This window comes from Lolium rigidum, chromosome 4 (genome assembly GCF_022539505.1).
Source record: "Lolium rigidum isolate FL_2022 chromosome 4, APGP_CSIRO_Lrig_0.1, whole genome shotgun sequence".
NCBI lineage: Eukaryota > Viridiplantae > Streptophyta > Magnoliopsida > Poales > Poaceae > Lolium > Lolium rigidum.
Genome location: NC_061511.1, coordinates 228,568,282 through 228,587,137, shown reverse-complemented (window position 1 = coordinate 228,587,137; position 18,856 = coordinate 228,568,282). Strand labels below are relative to the sequence as shown.

At 46.5% G+C, this 18,856-nt stretch overlaps 1 protein-coding gene across 1 annotated transcript; it reads left to right on the top strand.

Annotated features, from left to right (window-relative positions):
• The first annotated feature begins 16,327 nt into the window (after nucleotides 1-16,327).
• On the top strand, nucleotides 16,328-18,856 carry LOC124649706 (probable polygalacturonase At1g80170). Its single transcript, XM_047189291.1, has 7 exons — nucleotides 16,328-16,480; nucleotides 16,616-16,747; nucleotides 16,802-17,204; nucleotides 17,288-17,369; nucleotides 17,928-18,036; nucleotides 18,158-18,280; nucleotides 18,374-18,856. Exons 1-7 carry the CDS (start codon nucleotides 16,331-16,333, stop codon nucleotides 18,674-18,676), a joined length of 1,302 nt encoding a protein of 433 aa, XP_047045247.1. The 5' UTR covers nucleotides 16,328-16,330; the 3' UTR covers nucleotides 18,677-18,856.

The window sequence follows — 18,856 nt, the reverse complement described above, 5'->3', positions numbered from 1 at the left end:
GAGCCGGCGGCGGGCGAGTCCCCGAGCGCGGCGAATATGCGGCGGGTGAGTCGCCAATCATGGCGAGTCCGCGCTAGGCGAGTTGGCGACTGGCGAGCCGATGGCGGGCGAGTCGGTGGCGGGCGGAGTCCCCGAGCACGCCGAGTCCGCCTAGGCGAGCCGACGGCGGACAGAGTCCCCGGGTATGGCGAGTCCACGCTAGGCGAGCCGGCGATAGGCGAGCCGACGGCGGGCGGAGTCCCCGAGTATGACGAGTATCCAACGGGCGAGTCCGCGCTAGGCGCGTCTGCGCTGAGCGAGTCCATTTTCGGCGTGTCCCCGGGTGAGGCGAGTCCACAACGAGCGCGCCACGAGCGAGGCGGGTCCGCGCCGAGCGAGTCGGTGGCGTCTCGTCGACTTTCTGAGTTACGGGCGACATTGTGAGCGGCATCTATGCATCAAGCCAAAGCAGTTAGTACTGTATACAAAATAATTAATTCCAGGCTAGATAGATTTGATGGGAACGAGGATCTGAAAAACCAATCTGCATATGCGGCCTTGATCGTGCCGCCCAACAATAAGCTGCACATGCGTTGGGAGAGTCGCCTGAAACTTCCGGCCATCTACTCAGGCAGATTTGATTGCTCAAGACATGCACAGCAAATAAACGTATATACGTACGTATGAATCAATAAGAGAGAGAAGAATCAATAGATTAATAAACAGAATAGAAGAAACCAATCAGCCTGTGGCTGCTTTCATGTAGACGAAGTCCCGATCTTTTCTTGGACGCGCCGCGGGAGCGCGTATTGAGACGCGGCGCCAAGATCCAGCACAGAAAGAGCCGATCTCGTCCAAGAGACTAGCGACTGGATTTGGGCAACGCGGCCAATCCTGAACTGGCTGCCGCCAACAGTCGATCTCCTCGATCACACGCAGATGTCGATGAAGAATTGAGGGATCCCGCCTGGATCACCACTCCAAGCGCCGCATGCCCCACGGTGGGCGCCACTGTCGAGGTTTTGGCCACGGCAGATGCTACGGGGTAGCACATGAGAGATGTAGAGCAAGGCGGCGTTGGAGATTCCGGAAACGAGTCGGCACACGATGTACCCAGGTTCACGTCCCCTCGGTGGAGGATCGCTACGTCCTGCTAGAAATCTACTATGATCATAGTGTCGCCAGCGTTAGGCGACTTGCTTTGGGGTAGCCGCCGGAGGCGGAGGGGGAGATTGTATCTAAAGAGAGATGCCCCTATGTGGGGTGCCCCTGGTGGCTTTATATAGGCAGCCACCTAGGGTTTACAGGTATAAGGCCTCTTGGGCTTGCTACGCTTCCTTCATGGGCCTGCATGGTCCAGTCGCTCCTAGGCTTCTGTCGCCAGGGCGCTTGGTCGAGTCGCCCGCCGACTGGAGCTATCCTGGGCTGTCTTCAACTGGCGGGTGAGCTGGGTGATGGACCCCCTAGGGAGTATCCCCATCAATGCATGAGGCTTGCAACTTATAAGATGTTTTATACGTAACACATATGCTTTATTACTACCGTTGACAAAATTGTTTCTTGTTTTCAAAATGAAAAGCTCTAGCACAAATATAGTAATCAATGCTTCCCTCTGCGAAGGGCCTTTCTTCTACTTTATTGTTGAGTCAGTTTACCTATTCCTTCTATCTTAGAAGCAAACACTTGTGTAAACTGTGTGCATTGATTCTTACATGTTTACTTATTGCACTTGTTATATTGCTTTATGTTGACAATTATCCATGAGATATACATGTTGAAGTTGAAAGCAACCGCTGAAACTTATATCTTCCTTTGTGTTGCTTCAATGCCTTTACTTTGAATTTATTGCTTTACGAGTAACTCTTATGCAAGTCTTATTGATGCTTGTCTTGAAAGTATTATTCATGAAAAGTCTTTGCTATATGATTCATTTGTTTACTCATTGTCTTTACCATTGCTTTGAATCGCTGCATTCATCTCATATACTTTACAATAGTATTGATCAAGATTATGATAGCATGTCACTTCAGAAATTATCCTTGTTATCGTTTACCTACTCGAGGGCGAGTAGGAACTAAGCTTGGGGATGCTTGATACGTCTCAAACGTATCTATAATTTCTTATGTTCCATGCTACTTTTATGATGATACTCACATGTTTTATACACATTATATGTCATTATTATGCGTTTTCCGGAACTAACCTATTGACGAGATGCCGAAGGGCCAGTTGTTGTTTTCTGCTGTTTTTGGTTCCAGAAATCCTAGTAAGGAAATATTCTCGGAATCGGACGAAATCAATGCTCAGCATCCTATTTTTCCACGAAGCTTCCAGAACACCCGAGAGCCACCAGAGGGGAGCCCTGGTGGGCCCAGATGATAGGGCGGCGCGGCCAGGGCCTGGGCCGCGCCCCCCTATTGTGTCACCGCCTCGTCAGCCTTCCGACTCCGCCTCTTCGCCTATTTAAAGGTCCCTGACCTAAAACCTCGATATGGGAAAAGCCACAGTACAAGAAACCTTCCAGAGCCGCCGCCATCGCGAAGCCAAGATCTGGGGGACAGGAGTCTCTGTTCCGGCACGCCGCCGGGACGGGGAAGTGCCCCCGGAAAGCTCCTCCATCGACACCACCGCCATCTTCATCAACGCTGCTGTCTCCCATGAGGAGGGACTAGCTCTCCATCGAGGCTCGGGGCTGTACCGGTAGCTATGTGGTTCATCTCTCTCCTATGTACTTCAATACAATAATCTCATGAGCTGCCTTACATGATTGAGATTCATATGATGATGCTTGTAATCTAGATGTCATTATGCTAGTCAAGTGGGTTTTACTTATGTGATCTCCGGAGACTCCTTGTCCCACGTGTGTAAAGGTGACAGTGTGTGCACCGTGTGGGTCTCTTAGGCTATATTTCACAGAATACTTATTCTACTGTTATGAATGGCATAGTGAAGTGCTTATTTATATCCCTTTATGATTGCAATGTGTTTTGTATCACAATTTATCTGTGTGCTACTCTAGTGATGTTATTAAAGTAGTTTATTCCTCCTGCACGGTGTAATGGTGACAGTGTGTGCATCGTGTAGTACTTGGCGTAGGCTATGATTGTGATCTCTTGTAGATTATGAAGTTAACTATTACTATGATGGTATTGATGTGATCTATGCCTCCTTTCGTAGCGTGAAGGTGACAGTGTGCATGCTATGTTAGTACTTGGTTTGGTTATGTTGATATGTCGTGCACTCTAAGGTTATTTAAATATTAACATCGAATATTGTGGAGCTTGTTAACTCCGGCATTGAGGGTTCGTGTAATCCTACACAGTTAGTGGTGTTCATCATCCAACAAGAGAGTGTAGAGTCTAGCATCTATCTATTTATTCTGTTATGTGATCAATGTTGAGAGTGTCCACTAGTGAAAGTATGATCCCTAGGCCTTGTTCCTAAATACTGCTACCGCTGCTTGTTTACTGTTTTACTGCATATGTACTTCCTGCAATATTACCACCATCAACCACACGCCAGCAAGCACTTTTCTGGCGTCGTTACTACTGCTCATATATATTCATACCACTTGTATTTCACTATCTCTTCGCCGAACTAGTGCACCTATTAGGTGTGTTGGGGACACAAGAGACTTCTTGCTCTGTGGTTGCAGGGTTGCATGAGAGGGATATCTTTGACCTCTTCCTCCCTGATTTCGATAAACCTTGGGTGATCCACTTAAGGGAAACTTGTTGCTGTTCTACAAACCTCTGCTCTTGGAGGCCCAACACTGTCTACAAGAATAGAAGCACCCGTAGACATCAAGCACTTTTCTGGCGCCGTTGCCGGGGAGGAAAGGTAAAACGTACTCACACTCCGGATCTCGGCTACTAAGCACTTTTCCGGCACCGTTGTAAGCACTCGAAGCTATTTCCTTTAGATCCTGCAATTGCATCTTTTTGTTTCTTGTTTACACTAGTTTGGCATAATGGACAACAATGAGCTTCTTATTCTATTTCCTGATTTAAGACATGGATGGTTTGATGCGAAAATTAAAAAACCCATGGAACATATTAGTATGAACACTTTGAATACCATTGTTGCTAATGATATAGAAAGTTCTAAGCTTGGGGAAGCTGGTTCTGATGAGCATGATCTTTTTAGTCCCCCAAGCATTGAGGAGAAAAATTTACTTTGATGATACTTTGCCTCCTATTTATGATGATTATAATGATAGTAGTCTTTTAGTACCGCCTGTTATGGAGGATAAATTTGATTATGATTACAATATGCCTCCTATATTTGATGATGAGAATAATAATGATAGCTACTTTGTTGAATTTGCTCCCACTATTACCAATAAAATTGACTATGCTTATGTGGAGGGTAATGATACTTTTATGCATGTGAATAAAGATGTTTTATGTGATACTTATATTGTTGAGTTTGCTCATGATGCTACTGGATATTATTATGAGAGAGGAAAATATGGTTGTAGAAATTTTCATGTTACTAAAACACCTCTCTATATGCTGAAATTTTTGAAGTTACACTTGTTTTATCTTTCTATGCTTGTTGCATCATGCTTCATGAATTTGTTTATTTACAAGATTCCTTTTCATAGGAAGCATGTTAGGCTTAAATGTGTTTTGAATTTGCCTCTTGATGCTCTCTTTTGCTTCAAATACTATCTCTTACGAGTGCATCATTAAAACTGCTGAGCCCATCTTAATGGCTATAAAGAAAGAACTTCTTGGGAGATAACCCATGTGTTTATTTTGCTACAGTAACTTTGTTTTATATTTGAGTCTTGGAAGTTGTTACTACTGTAGCAACCTCTCCTTATCTTAGTTTTGTGCATTGTTGTGCCAAGTAAAAGTCTTTGATAGTAAGGTTCATACTAGATTTGGATTACTGTGCAGAAACAGATTTCTTGCTGTCACGAATCTGGGCCTAATTCTCTGTAGGTAACTCAGAAAATTATGCCAATTTACGTGAGTGATCCTCAGATATGTACGAAACTTTCATTCAATTTGAGCATTTTCATTTGAGCAAGTCTGGTGCCTCAATAAAATTCGTCTTTACGGACTGTTCTGTTTTGACAGATTCTGCCTTTTATTTCGCATTGCTTCTTTTGCTATGTTGGATGGATTTCTTTGTTCCATTAACTTCCAGTAGCTTTGGGCAATGTCCAGAAGTGTTAAGAATGATTGTGTCACCTCTGAACATGTGAATTTTGATTATGCACTAATCCTCTAATGAGTTTGCTTTGAGTTTGGTGTGGAGGAAGTTTTCAAGGGTCGAGAGAGGAGGATGATATACTATGATCAAGAAGAGTGAAAGCTCTAAGCTTGGGGATGCCCCGGTGGTTCACCCCTGCATATTTCAAGAAGACTCAAGCGTCTAAGCTTGGGGATGCCCAAGGCATCCCCTTCTTCATCGACAACTTATCAGGTTTCTTCTCTTGAAACTATATTTTTATTCGGTCACATCTTATGTACTTTACTTGGAGCATCTGTGTGCTTTTATTTTTGTTTTGTTATTTTCATTCTCTGAATAAATACATGCTTGTGTGGGAGAGAGACACGCTCCGCTGTTTCATATGAACACATGTGTTCTTAGCTCATAATGTTCATGGCGAAGGTTGAAACCGCTTCGTTAATTGTTATATGGTTGAAAACAGAAAATGATGCATGTGGTAATTGGTATAATGTCTTGAATAATTTGATACTTGGCAATTGTTGTGCTCATGTTTAAGCTCTTGCATCATATACTTTGCACCTATTAATGAAGAAATACATAGAGCTTGCTAAAATTTGGTTTGCATAATTGGTCTCTCTAAGGTCTAGATAATTTCTAGTAAAGAGTTTGAACAACAAGGAAGACGGTGTAGAGTCTTATAATGTTTACAATATGTCTTTTATGTGAGTTTTGCTGCACCGGTTCATCCTTGTGTTTGTTTCAAATAACCTTGCTAGCCTAAGCCTTGTATCGAGAGGGAATACTTCTCATGCATCCAAAATCCTTGAGCCAACCACTATGCCATTTGTGTCCACCATACCTACCTACTACATGGTATTTCTCCGCCATTTCAAAGTAAATTACTTGAGTGCTACCTTTAAAATTCTATTCTTTGTCTTTGCAATATATAGCTCATGGGACAAATAGCTTAAAAACTATTGTGGTGAAGAATATGTACTTATGTGTCTTATTTCTTAATAAGTTGCTCGTTGAGCGGTAACCATGTTTTCTGGGGACGCCATCAACTATTATACCTTTGTTGAATATCATGTGAGTTGCTATGCATGTTCGTCTTGTCTGAAGTAAGGGCGGTTCTCACAATCAAATGGTTTGAGTATGCATACTGTTAGAGAAGAACATTGGGCCGCTAATTAAAGCCATGATTCATGGTGGAAGTTTCAGTGTGGACAACTAATCCTCAATCTCTTATGAGAATATTAATTGTTTTTGAATGCTTATGCATTAAAGAGGAGTCCATTATCTGTTGTCTATGTTGTCCCGGTATGGATGTCTAAGTTGAGAATAATCAAAAGCGAGAAATCCAATGCGAGCTTTCTCCTTAGACCTTTGTACAGGCGGCATAGAGGTACCCCTTTGTGACACTTGGTTGAAACATATGCTATGCAATGATAATCGGTGTTAATCCAAGCTAATTAGGACAAGGTGCGAGCACTATTAGTATACTATGCATGAGGCTTGCAACTTATAAGATGTTTTATACATAACACATATGCTTTATTACTACCGTTGACAAAATTGTTTCTTGTTTTCAAAATGAAAAGCTCTAGCACAAATATAGTAATCCCTCTGCGAAGGGCCTTTCTTCTACTTTATTGTTGAGTCAGTTTACCAATTCCTTCTATCTTAGAAGCAAACACTTGTGTAAACTGTGTGCATTGATTCTTACATGTTTACTTATTGCACTTGTTATATTGCTTTATGTTGACAATTATCCATGAGATATACATGTTGAAGTTGAAAGCAACCGCTGAAACGTATATCTTCCTTTGTGTTGTTTCAATGCCTTTACTTTGAATTTATTGCTTTACGAGTAACTCTTATGCAAGTCTTATTGATGCTTGTCTTGAAAGTATTATTCATGAAAAGTCTTTGCTATATGATTCATTTGTTTACTCATTGTCTTTACCATTGCTTTGAATCGCTGCATTCATCTCATATACTTTACAATAGTATTGATCAAGATTATGATAGCATGTCACTTCAGAAATTATCCTTGTTATCGTTTACCTACTCGAGGGCGAGTAGGAACTAAGCTTGGGGATGCTTGATACGTCTCAAACGTATCTATAATTTCTTATGTTCCATGCTACTTTTATGATGATACTCACATGTTTTATACACATTATATGTCATTATTATGCGTTTTCCGGAACTAACCTATTGACGAGATGCCGAAGGGCCAGTTGCTGTTTTCTCGCTGTTTTTGGTTCCGAAATCCTAGTAAGGAAATATTCTCGGAATCGGACGAAATCAATGCCCGAGCATCCTATTTTTCCACGAAGCTTCCAGAACACCCGAGAGCCACCAGAGGGGAGCCCTGGTGGGCCCAGATGATAGGGCGGTGCGGCCAGGGCCTGGGCCGCGCCCCCCTATTGTGTCACCGCCTCGTTAGCCTTCCGACTCCGCCTCTTCGCCTATTTAAAGGTCCCTGACCTAAAACCTCGATACGGGAAAAGCCACGGTACGAGAAACCTTCCAGAGCCGCCGCCATCGCGAAGCCAAGATCTGGGGGACAGGAGTCTCTGTTCCGGCACGCCGCCGGGACGGGGAAGTGCCCCCGGAAGGCTCCTCCATCGACACCACCGCCATCTTCATCAACGCTGCTGTCTCCCATGAGGAGGGAGTAGCTCTCCATCGAGGCTCGGGGCTGTACCGGTAGCTATGTGGTTCATCTCTCTCCTATGTACTTCAATACAATAATCTTATGAGCTGCCTTACATGATTGAGATTCATATGATGATGCTTGTAATCTAGATGTCATTATGCTAGTCAAGTGGGTTTTACTTATGTGATCTCCGGAGAATCCTTGTCCCACGTGTGTAAAGGTGACAGTGTGTGCACCGTGTGGGTCTCTTAGGCTATATTTCACAGAATACTTATTCACTGTTATGAATGGCATAATGAAGTGCTTATTTATATCCCTTTATGATTGCAATGTGTTTTGTATCACAATTTATCTGTGTGCTACTCTAGTGATGTTATTAAAGTAGTTTATTCCTCCTGCACGGTGTAATGGTGACAGTGTGTGCATCGTGTAGTACTTGGCGTAGGCTATGATTGTGATCTCTTGTAGATTATGAAGTTAACTATTTCTATGATGGTATTGATGTGATCTATGCCTCCTTTCGTAGCGTGAAGGTGACAGTGTGCATGCTATGTTAGTACTTGGTTTGGTTATGTTGATCTGTTGTGCACTCTAAGGTTATTTAAATATGAACATCGAATATTGTGGAGCTTGTTAACTCCGGCATTGAGGGTTCGTGTAATCCTACACAGTTAGTGGTGTTCATCCTCCAACAAGAGAGTGTAGAGTCTAGCATCTATCTATTTATTCTGTTATGTGATCAATGTTGAGAGTGTCCACTAGTGAAAGTATGATCCCTAGGCCTTGTTCCTAAATACTGCTACCGCTGCTTGTTTACTGTTTTACTGCATCTGTACTTCCTGCAATATTACCACCATCAACCACACGCCAGCAAGCACTTTTCTGGCGCCGTTACTACTGCTCATATATATTCATACCACTTGTATTTCACTATCTCTTCGCCGAACTAGTGCACCTATTAGGTGTGTTGGGGACACAAGAGACTTCTTGCTTTGTGGTTGCAGGGTTGCATGAGAGGGATATCTTTGACCTCTTCCTCCCTGAGTTCGATAAACCTTGGGTGATCCACTTAAGAGAAACTTGCTGCTGTTCTACAAACCTCTGCTCTTGGAGGCCCAACACTGTCTACAAGAATAGAAGCACCCGTAGACATCAGGCGAAAGAGCAACGGGAGGGGGGAGGGATTTGCGTGGACAAAGTGGTGGGGTTCGTCTGTTCTCTTGCCGACAGAGCGGGCCCGTCCCCGCTTTTCTCTCGTCCGGAGTCCCCGAGCGCACCCCGAGGGGGAGGGGGCGGGGATGGCCTGGGCTCTTCGGACTGATGAAATGTCTAATCCGAACGAAAACGAGGAGTCGGGGGAGCGACTGGGCCGTTTTCGTCCATCCGGATGAAAAAAATGCGTCCTAAGGACCTCATCGGGGAGACGGCTGGAGATGCTCTTAGAGCATCTCCAACAGGCGCTCTATCCCGCGTTTTATCCAAAAAAGTGACTGGTTTAGCGCGCAGCTCGCGCCATCGTTGTTCGCCCATGGCCCCCTGTTGTCTCTTGTGAACCCGTATCGCAGCTCCAGTGGCCGAGCAGTGATAGTGTGGCACCGACACCGAGCTAGCCAGAGTGCGTGTGCGTGCATGGCGCTTCGTGCAAGGACGCCGCTCCTGCTCGCATCTCTCGCCGGCGTCGTGGTCGCGCTCCGCCTACCAGGCGCCGCCGAGGCACGCGTCCTGCTCACGCTCGACGACTTCGGTGCCGTCGGCGACGGCATTGCCAGCGACACCAAGGTACGCAGCCGTATTGTCGCTCTCTGCACAAGCTATTTCGCCTTCGCTTTAGCCACGCCGGTCATCGCGGGAGTCAGAGGTCGGATCGATGCCGCGTGCTCTTCCGGCCTGCATTCCCTCAACACTCTGCTCTGCTCCTTGTGGATTCACGCATTGGTCGACGCGTGGAAGGCGGCGTGCGGCACCGACGACAAAACCTACCTCAATGTCCCCGCCGGCAAGTCCTACCAGATCTGGCCCGTCACGCTCGCCGGCCCCTGCCGCGACGAGATCAAACTCCTGGTACAACCTCCCTCCCTGCCAAGTTCCTCCTCACCTGCCATTATTCTGATCTTTTCCTTCCTCTGTCACGCACTCACGTCACGCTTCACTTAAAGCTGTGCCTGGTGATGAATTTGCCAGATTTTTTTTTACCCTGGCTACGGCGGGCTTACGCCAGCCTGAACAGTTTTATAAACGACCGCAAGATCGCAAAGGAGCTGTTACAACATATTAGAGGAGGTAGGGAGGAGAGGGGGGAGAAGAAGGGAGAGGGACCTCAAGGGGGTCATATCCATTACACCAATTTTTTAGAGTGGAGGAGGAGGAGGGGGTAGTACATCGATGATCCCATAGCCTAATATCTTCCAGGCATCTCCTGGAAACGAGGGTGAGGTCTTCATTCACGCCGTTGGAGGTGCGAGCATTCCGCCGTTTCCAGATGTTCCAGTGAATGGTAGTGGTAGTGGTGGCTTCCTCAAAGTTTCGGCACAGCGAAGTCCAGATGTCCGGGGCCCGGGAGAGCCCCCTACTTGCAGAGTCGGGGTAGAAGGATCCCCACACATCCTGGGCCCGGGGGCACAGAAGGAGCAGGTGGTCAACGTCTTCATCTTGGCCGCATGAGAGGCACGCGGCAGTGGTGCTGAGTTGGTGCCTGAACCGTCGTTCGTTGGTGGGGAGGCGCTTCTTCCTAGCCAGCCAACAGAAGATCTTGCACTTGAGGGGGGCAGCGGTTCTCCAGACCTTGTCCGCCAGATCATCAGCCTGCAGATGCCTTAAATAATTGGAATATAAACTTTTGTTCCACAGCTTGGTGTTAGTGAGGCGGCACGAGCGAATATCCGGGGCGTCGTGGCGCAGAACCACCGAACTAAACTCGTTGGACAGGTCGCGGAGGTCAGCCTCAGCAGCTTGCGAAAGGCGCGGTCCCAGAGTGCCGCGAAAGTCAGAAACAATGGCCATGGCCACGTTAATATGGGCGCGGGTAGAATGGGAGAAGAGGTTGGGGAAGCAATTTTGAAGCGTGGAGTCTCCAATCCAAAGATCGAACCAGAAGGAAGTGGAGGCACTATAAGGAACAAGTACGTGATTATAATGAGTTTTTTTGTTTTGCTCCAAGGGTTTCCAGGATCTAGCTTATAAAGGCTCCGGATCTAGGGTTTAAAAAGGTAGGGATCCTACCGGATACGACTAAGTCTATACTATGCAGTGTTCTGTGTCGTGCATGTCACGGATCCGACCGGCCTTCGTCATGGCCGGATCCGATAGCTTGTCTCCGGAATGGATCCCCCCTTCACATTTTTCCAGCTACTGGACCACTCGGTTGGCCATAGGCCTCACCACCATCTGTTGGGCCACCCGGTCTTAACGGAATCAAGTGCCCATCACGGTATACCTTGTTAGCATATTCACGACAGATAGCTATGGGAGTTGCGGCTGCAAGCTAGCCTAGTGAATACTTCAATCCAGTTTTTGTTAACAAATCCGTTTCCGATTATTAATCGAATAAACCCAAGGGATAATGTTAGCATTATAATTGTAACCATAAACATAAACAAAATAGACCTAAATTTGGTTTTGGTTTCAGTTCGGTTATGCACAACCCTAATCGTTGATACATACATTGAGCATCGACGAATGTCTGAGGAAAGAAAGCAACAACAAAGCATATCACAGGCTTTCAATATTATATCTTAGGTATTAACCCCTTGATGTACCATCTTGCAGCGAGAGAGAACGTCTATCAGGTTGTCGTTGGCAGAAACGTATAAGGATGGCACGTGTGTTGACAACGCTCGACACGAAAAGCTCCACACCGCAAGACAGCTATAATTCAATGGTATGCCTAAACGAAGCGCCACACTACACCAATCATAGAATGTCACAATTTTAATTAGGTGAGCGAGGAACAATGTGGATATGGAGGGGAGAAGAAAGTCAGAGGTTGAGAGTTGAGACATAATAGGAGCGAAGAACATACATGAAGATAAGGCAATTATGTTTGTGAATATAGTCTGAATAGATTGACAAAGTATCTTAATTACTAACATCCAAAGCCTGGCAACTTTTCAGCGACAAAACTTCCAGCTCGAACGCACAACTATTTTACTAAGCTATATATAAAGATGCTGAGAAAAGGTTCCTAAAATTTATCATCCTCATGGAAAAAACCACACGCTTTTTAAGTTCCAGAGCTCACGGCTAAAAATAAAAGATGCAAGGCCCAAAGTAGCAGCCGACTTCCTTTTGTTGCGTCAGTAGCATGGCTGTACATCAAGTATTTCTCATTTCATTTTACAGAATAAAAATGTGTCTTTCTACAAGTTCACAGGTTACAATTCATGACTAAGTAACTAGTTATTTCTATAGATTGAGATACTCTTGTAAATTTCTTTGATTCACTTAACCTTTGTTCACTTTAGGTGACACCATATTTTTTTGCCTTCCATGCAAATTGTAAGTTGTTTCATAAATTTTAATTTTTTTCAAAATGTTACAAATTATTTTGTGGAATCTTTCGGTTTTGAGAAATAAACTAAAATTTTGTATAAATCCTTTCATTAAACTGGTTTAGATGTCTCATTCTATGATATTTATCATAGCTGAGTTAATGACCCTTGAAACTTATCTTCTATGAAATGAATTGTGCATTTCTAATATTATAATATTGGGTATGTAAACGTGCAATATTTTCTAATAAATTTCTCTACAACAGAAACAAACTTAACAACTAGGATAAAAGAACATGTAGAGTTTCAATAGTCGATGAAGATAATTTGCAACAATATAAGGTCATTTTATTTATAATCCATTGGAGCACTTATCTGACCTACTACACTTATGACTTGCTTATTTATATAACTATTATTGCCTAGGTGGCACCTAACCTATACAAATTTATTGAGATATTTCTTTGATACTCGTGCATTTGATAAACCACTCTTATTTAACCATGCTGACACTCCCACCCGCTACTAACCTATCTCTGACAACTAATTTTTCCCTTAATATTTCGAACTTCCCATATGATTTCTATCGTCTAGCTACAATGACAAAGCCTAAGTACATCCAAGTGCCCTGACGTAAACAGGCCTTGGTTGTCCATTTTGGTCAGAGGATAGGAGGACAGGGAAAACCTAGTCTAGAGGTCCGACACAAACAAACCGAGGCGTTCGTGGTGGATTATTTCCAACCCAAATCCACGTACAACAATTGTATCTGCGCTCGTCCGCCTCTTCTTTTCCGAGGCCTCGCCCGCTAGTGGCACACAAAGCCACTCCCTAGCATACCGCCCCCGCCTCTTCAGTGGAGGACGTCGTCACCATGGACCTTGTCCCTACCGCCCTCACCACCACACATACCACCGGCTGGAAGATCAAAGCCAAGGCCGAAAAGAGAGATCTAACGCTGGTGAAGAGGGCACTTGAGACCAAGAAGTGTGGTGCCCGACATGTCTCCTTGAGGGAAAAGAAGGCCGAGGCAGTAGCCGTCGTCGCAGCAAACTAACAGGTCGAGCTTGTTATGGCCATTTAGGACAAGGCCAACCCCCAACTCTTTACCTCCCAAGTTGTCGCACATGTCGTCATGATGATCAAGGGCAAGGAGCTCACTGACGCCAGGGTGCAGGTCGCTGGAGCATCCTCAGTAAGCTTGGTCATGTCTGCAGCCACAAGGCCAACTCTACTTCCAGGGGGTGAATCATGTCCCATCCAACATGTCCAAGCACCATTCTGGCTCTGTGCCACAATCGTTGTTGTTGGAGACCATGTTCTTGTAGGGAGGCCTTGTAGTGCCCATCCTTGACCTCAGCCGCACTCATGTGCCCAGCAATTCAGGCCCGACAACTGGGAAGAGGCCACGGGGGACCCCGTCGATGAACATGCACGTGCCCCACAAGTTGTTCGACTGAATCGCCCGACGCTGGCCAACTCAGTATATTTGAAACCTCTATGTTCTTCATTCATTTGCATTTAAGAACATCTTGTGATGTCCAATCATGTGTAGGCGTACTATGCCGAGGAGGACGAGGCCTTGCATGGCCTCATCAATGGCGACGACCAAATAGGCAATGATCTAGGGACCGATTAGGAGACCCAACAAAATGGGTTGGATATCGATGAGGAGCAATTGTTTGGCCTAAATGACCATGGAATGGGTGAAGCCACTGTCGTGAATGATGATGCCAATGTTGAGGGCGCTGCGGCCATGATTGAGGCATGCGCTAGCACAGGTACCGAAAAAATCCAATGGACTGGAGGATAAACGGCCAAGGAGGACCGTTGCAATTGTCAGTCTTTTATGGAAATTAGTCAAGATCTAATTTGTGGTGCCGAGAAAAGAGGAAAGTCATATTGAAGGAAGGTAACCCAAGAGTTCCATGAGCGTAGGTACCTTGCTCCCTCAAAATTCATAGTGATCATGACCGAGTGTCAATCCAAAAGAGATGGGAGTTCATCCAACTTGAGATCATTTTTTTGCGGTGCAATCGATCATGTCCTTTAGCGCCCCGTGAGCGGCCTCAACGTCGCAAAAATGGTAGGGCTTTGGATATTTGTAATGTGGCCATGTACATTACCATACATGAATACATCTAACGGTTTGCATGTGTGTAGGTGCCCCTTTGAAAGAATCATATGCCGCACCTAGAGGGGATGAATAGGTGCTACCAATTTTTTTATTCTTTTTCAAATTAGGCTTGACACAAAAGGTAAATTATCTAGATATGTAACTAAGTGAATTTAGCTAGATGAAGAGCTACACAACTAAGCAAGATAACACAAAGCAAGATACACATGGCAATAAAGTATAGAGGTGACCGAGAGTGGAGCACTCGGAGACACAATGGATGATTTCCGTAGTTTCTTCCTTTTGAGGGGAAGTGTACATTATGTTTGAGGGGTGTAGTTGCCACGAGGCCTAACCAATACCACAAAGGCCTCACCCTACTCTCTGGTGAGCATCGCCACAAAGGCCTAGCTCATTTGTCCACTAAGAGATTTCCTCAAGGCGGAAATCGAGTTTCTACAAGGTTCTTGGGGTACGCATCCACAACCGAATTGGAGGGTCTCAGGGCTGTTACAACACAAAAACAAGTTATCAATGGTGAAAACAACAACTAAGTTTTCCAAAGGACACACTAGCCAAAGGGGCCCTCAGGAGAATGAGGGGGAAATTCAAATCTCTTTGGTGAAATTGTAGGTCTAGGTCTTCTCCTTCACTTCTCCAAAGATCAACACTTTTGATTCGCTAATGGAGGAGATGTAGTGGAAATTGATGTTCTTGTTCTTGGAGGAGCGAGAGTGTGTGGTCTTGAGGTACAAGGAGTGAGGGGGCATTTATACCCCCTCTCCAAAAAGATCCATTAGCCCCTGCATGGGTCTAGATAATCTGGACTCCCCCAAATAATCCGTTCCTCCATGGACGGATAACCCGGACCAAGGGGCGGATTATCCGACCCTTGGGGTCGGATAATCTGGTGTGGGAAAACTTTCGCCGCGCAGAATGACCAACGAACACTTCTTGGTGTTCCTTCTACTTTTGCAGTGCCAACTCCTCTTTTCACTGTTTTTAGTGTTCAACCATCTTGTGCTATTTGTTTGAATAAACCCTACACATCTTAGCACACGGTTAAACCCTCACACGTGTTGTTATCAAACACACAAAACTAAGTAGGAGACAAAATAAATTATTTTTTAAAGGCGTTTTGAATAGTATCTTAAAAAATTATGTTTTTGGGGCACTTTTAAATACTGCCTTAAATGTACACCATTTGATACAACACTTTGTTTATTGCACTCAAAGATTTATAAAGGCACTTTTGCTATTTTCTAATGTATTTGCCCCTAATAATGAACAGTGGTGTAGTGTCAGGAGGAGACTGCCATCTACATCGATCTCAAACAGAACATAGAGATTTAAAGGTTTGACGCCGAGACCAAATCTCGTGCGGAGTACTTCACTGCTCCACGTCGGCATCTATCGCCATCTATCGGTATATTATGATCGGGAAAGTTGCTCCCTACCTTGCTTACGAAGTTGTCAGGTCGTGGTGTTGCACATGCAATGATCCGTGGATCATGATGCGCGCTTCGGGAAGATCCTTTCCTCATCCAGATGGAACTTCATACCAAGATCGTGTACAAAGCTAAATGGATCACCCGAAGAAGAAACCAAGCGTGCCCGTGTACCAGCATGTGATTCAGGCTTTGTTGGTCTTCGGCTTCACGCAGAAAATTCAAGATTGCAAGTGCAACGGCGAGAGATCGATCGGGCCAGAGCCACGTAGCAGCAGCTCGCGCCATCGTTGTCCGCCCATGGCCCCACGTTGTTTCCTTATCCTCCATCAAAGCTGCCCTCGATCACTCACCGAAGTGAACCACTGAACCAGTACCGCAGCTCCGTGGCCGAGCAGTGGTAGTGTGACATCGATACCGACATCGAGCTTGCCAGAGTGCGTGTGCGTGCATGGCGCTTCGTGCAAGGACGCCACTCCTGCTCGCGGCTCTCGCCGGCGTCGTGGTCGCGCTCCGCCTATCAGGGGCCGCCGAGGCACGCGTCCTCCTCACGCTCGACGACTTTGGCGCCGTCGGCGACGGCATTGCCAACGACACCCAGGTACGCAGCCGTGTTGTCGCTCGCTGCACTAGTGATCTCGCCGGCCATCGCGGGATTCAGGGCTCGGATCGAGGCCGCGTGCTCTTCTCCGGCCGGCATTCCGTCAACACTCTGCTCCGCTCCTTGTTGATTCAGGCATTGGTCGACGCGTGGAACGCGGCGTGCGGCACCGACGACAACACCTACCTCAACGTCCCCGCCGGCAAGTCCTACCAGATCTGGCCCGTCACGCTCGCCGGCCCCTGCCGCGACGAGATCAAGCTACTGGTACACCCTCCCTCCCTGCCAAGTTCTTTTCTTGCCTGCTGATGAACTCGTCAGATATCCGGGAACATCATCGCGCCAGAGAGCCCGGACGAGTGGCGGGGCGGCGACCAGGGCAGGTGGCTCCACTTCTCCGGCGTGAGCGACCTGGCGGTGAGCGGCGGCGGCATCATCGACGGCAGGGGCCAGCAGTGGTGGGCACTGGCCGAGAACTCCACCTCCGGCCAAGAAGCCGCCGCCGCTGCCCCCAAGGCGCTGCACTTCGCGGACTGCCAGGACGTCGCCGTGAACGGCCTCACGCTGCAGAACAGCCAGCGGGAGCACCTGGTCTTCACGCGCTGCTCCAGCGTCGAGGCCAACTACCTGCGGGTGACCTCGCCGGAGCACAGCCCCGGCACCGTCGGCGTCCTCCTCGTCAGCTCCACCAATGTGCATGTCATGGATGACTTGTTCTCCGTGGGTACGTTTCTGAGCTGAAATTTCCTCTGTCAGGCAGAATTCTAATGTTGTTTTAAATCTTCATTTTTATCCGGGCATTTTCAGGTGGCGATTGTGTGTCGATTGTGGGGAATTGCACGGATGTCCGGCTGAGAGCCATCTCGTGCGGACCTGGCCATGGCATCAGGTAAATTTATTGACTTGCCAGTAGAATTCTCCTCAAAACATTGGTGAGTGGACACTTGTTTGGTTGCGTGGCAACCAAACAGCCCACCTATGAAATTCTAAAATGAATTTCAGGATTCCAGGTCCAAATGATGGATACCAAACGATAGCTTAAATGACAGGAAATCTCCATTTCCATCAAAAATCCACATGAACTAATAGAAGTCGTTTGGAAGCCAGGTTTTCATTTCATTTGTAGCATTTTGAAATGAATACATGTATTCATTTCATTTATATTGTAATTTCAGAAATGGACACTTGTTTGGTTGCCACAGGAATTGTAAATGATAGTAGAATTCAATATTGAATTTGTTTGGTTGCCACAGGAATTGTGAATGACAGGTTTCAGCTCGGAATTGTGATTACACATGGCATCATTTTGCTGGATTTCCCAAATGAAATGATGGCCCAATTCTGTGGCAACCAAACAGCCCACCTATGGAATTTTAAAATGAATTCTAGGATTCCAGGCTTAAATGATGGATACCAAACGACCTCTAACAGTGCGTGTGTTTGCCAGCATTGGAGGTTTAGGAGAGAACGGAAGTCTTCACAAGGCAGAGAAGATCAAGATGGACACCATGTTCATCTCCAACACTAAATACGGTGTGCGCGTCAAGACGTATGAGGTAGAAAAGCAATGCCCAGTTCTTCATCTGCATCTCTGAACAGCCATGGTAACAACTCACCATGAGGTCCATGACACACACACACACACACACTGAACCCAAGCCCTGTGTTATTGTTCAGGGCGGGTGCGGTACCGCGCGCAAGGTGAAGTTCGCGCAGATCGTGATGAAGAACGTGTCCAACCCCATCATCATCGACCAGAACTACTCCGCCTCCAACCGGGGCACTCCCTGCGGAACACCGGTACACAATGAACTCGCCAACGATCTGACGAGGCTTTTCCCTAGCAGCAGAAAACCTCGTCTCTGAATCTGTTCGGAAATTATTCTTGTACAGAACGCGAGTGCGGTGGCGGTAGGGGAGATCGACTACATCGACATCACCGGCACGTCGGCGACGGAGCGGGCGATGACGTTCGCGTGCAGCGACGCCATGCCGTGCAGCCGCCTGTCGCTGACGCGGGTGAACCTGACAAGGGTCGGCGGCGGGAGCGCGTCCGCCTACTGCCACCGGGCGTTCGGGAAGAACGTCGGGGACGTCGTCCCGGCGTCGTGTCTCTGCAAGGAGGATTTCGTGCGGCGGCAGGCCCCGACCGCCGGAGCGCTGCAGGGAGACACAGAAGGAGATGCAGACTGGTGAAGCTGTTCCAAGAATTTCGCACGTGGGCAAGCCTGTGAATCTGTGATTGATTGATCCCGTGATGTGATGCAGCAGTAGACGGAATGCACAGTTTGTATGGGAGTATTCAATGTGAATCTGTCAATTTTACCTTCCTTGTTTCCTATGAATCCTATGTGTAGTGTAGCTAGTTGTGCCTGC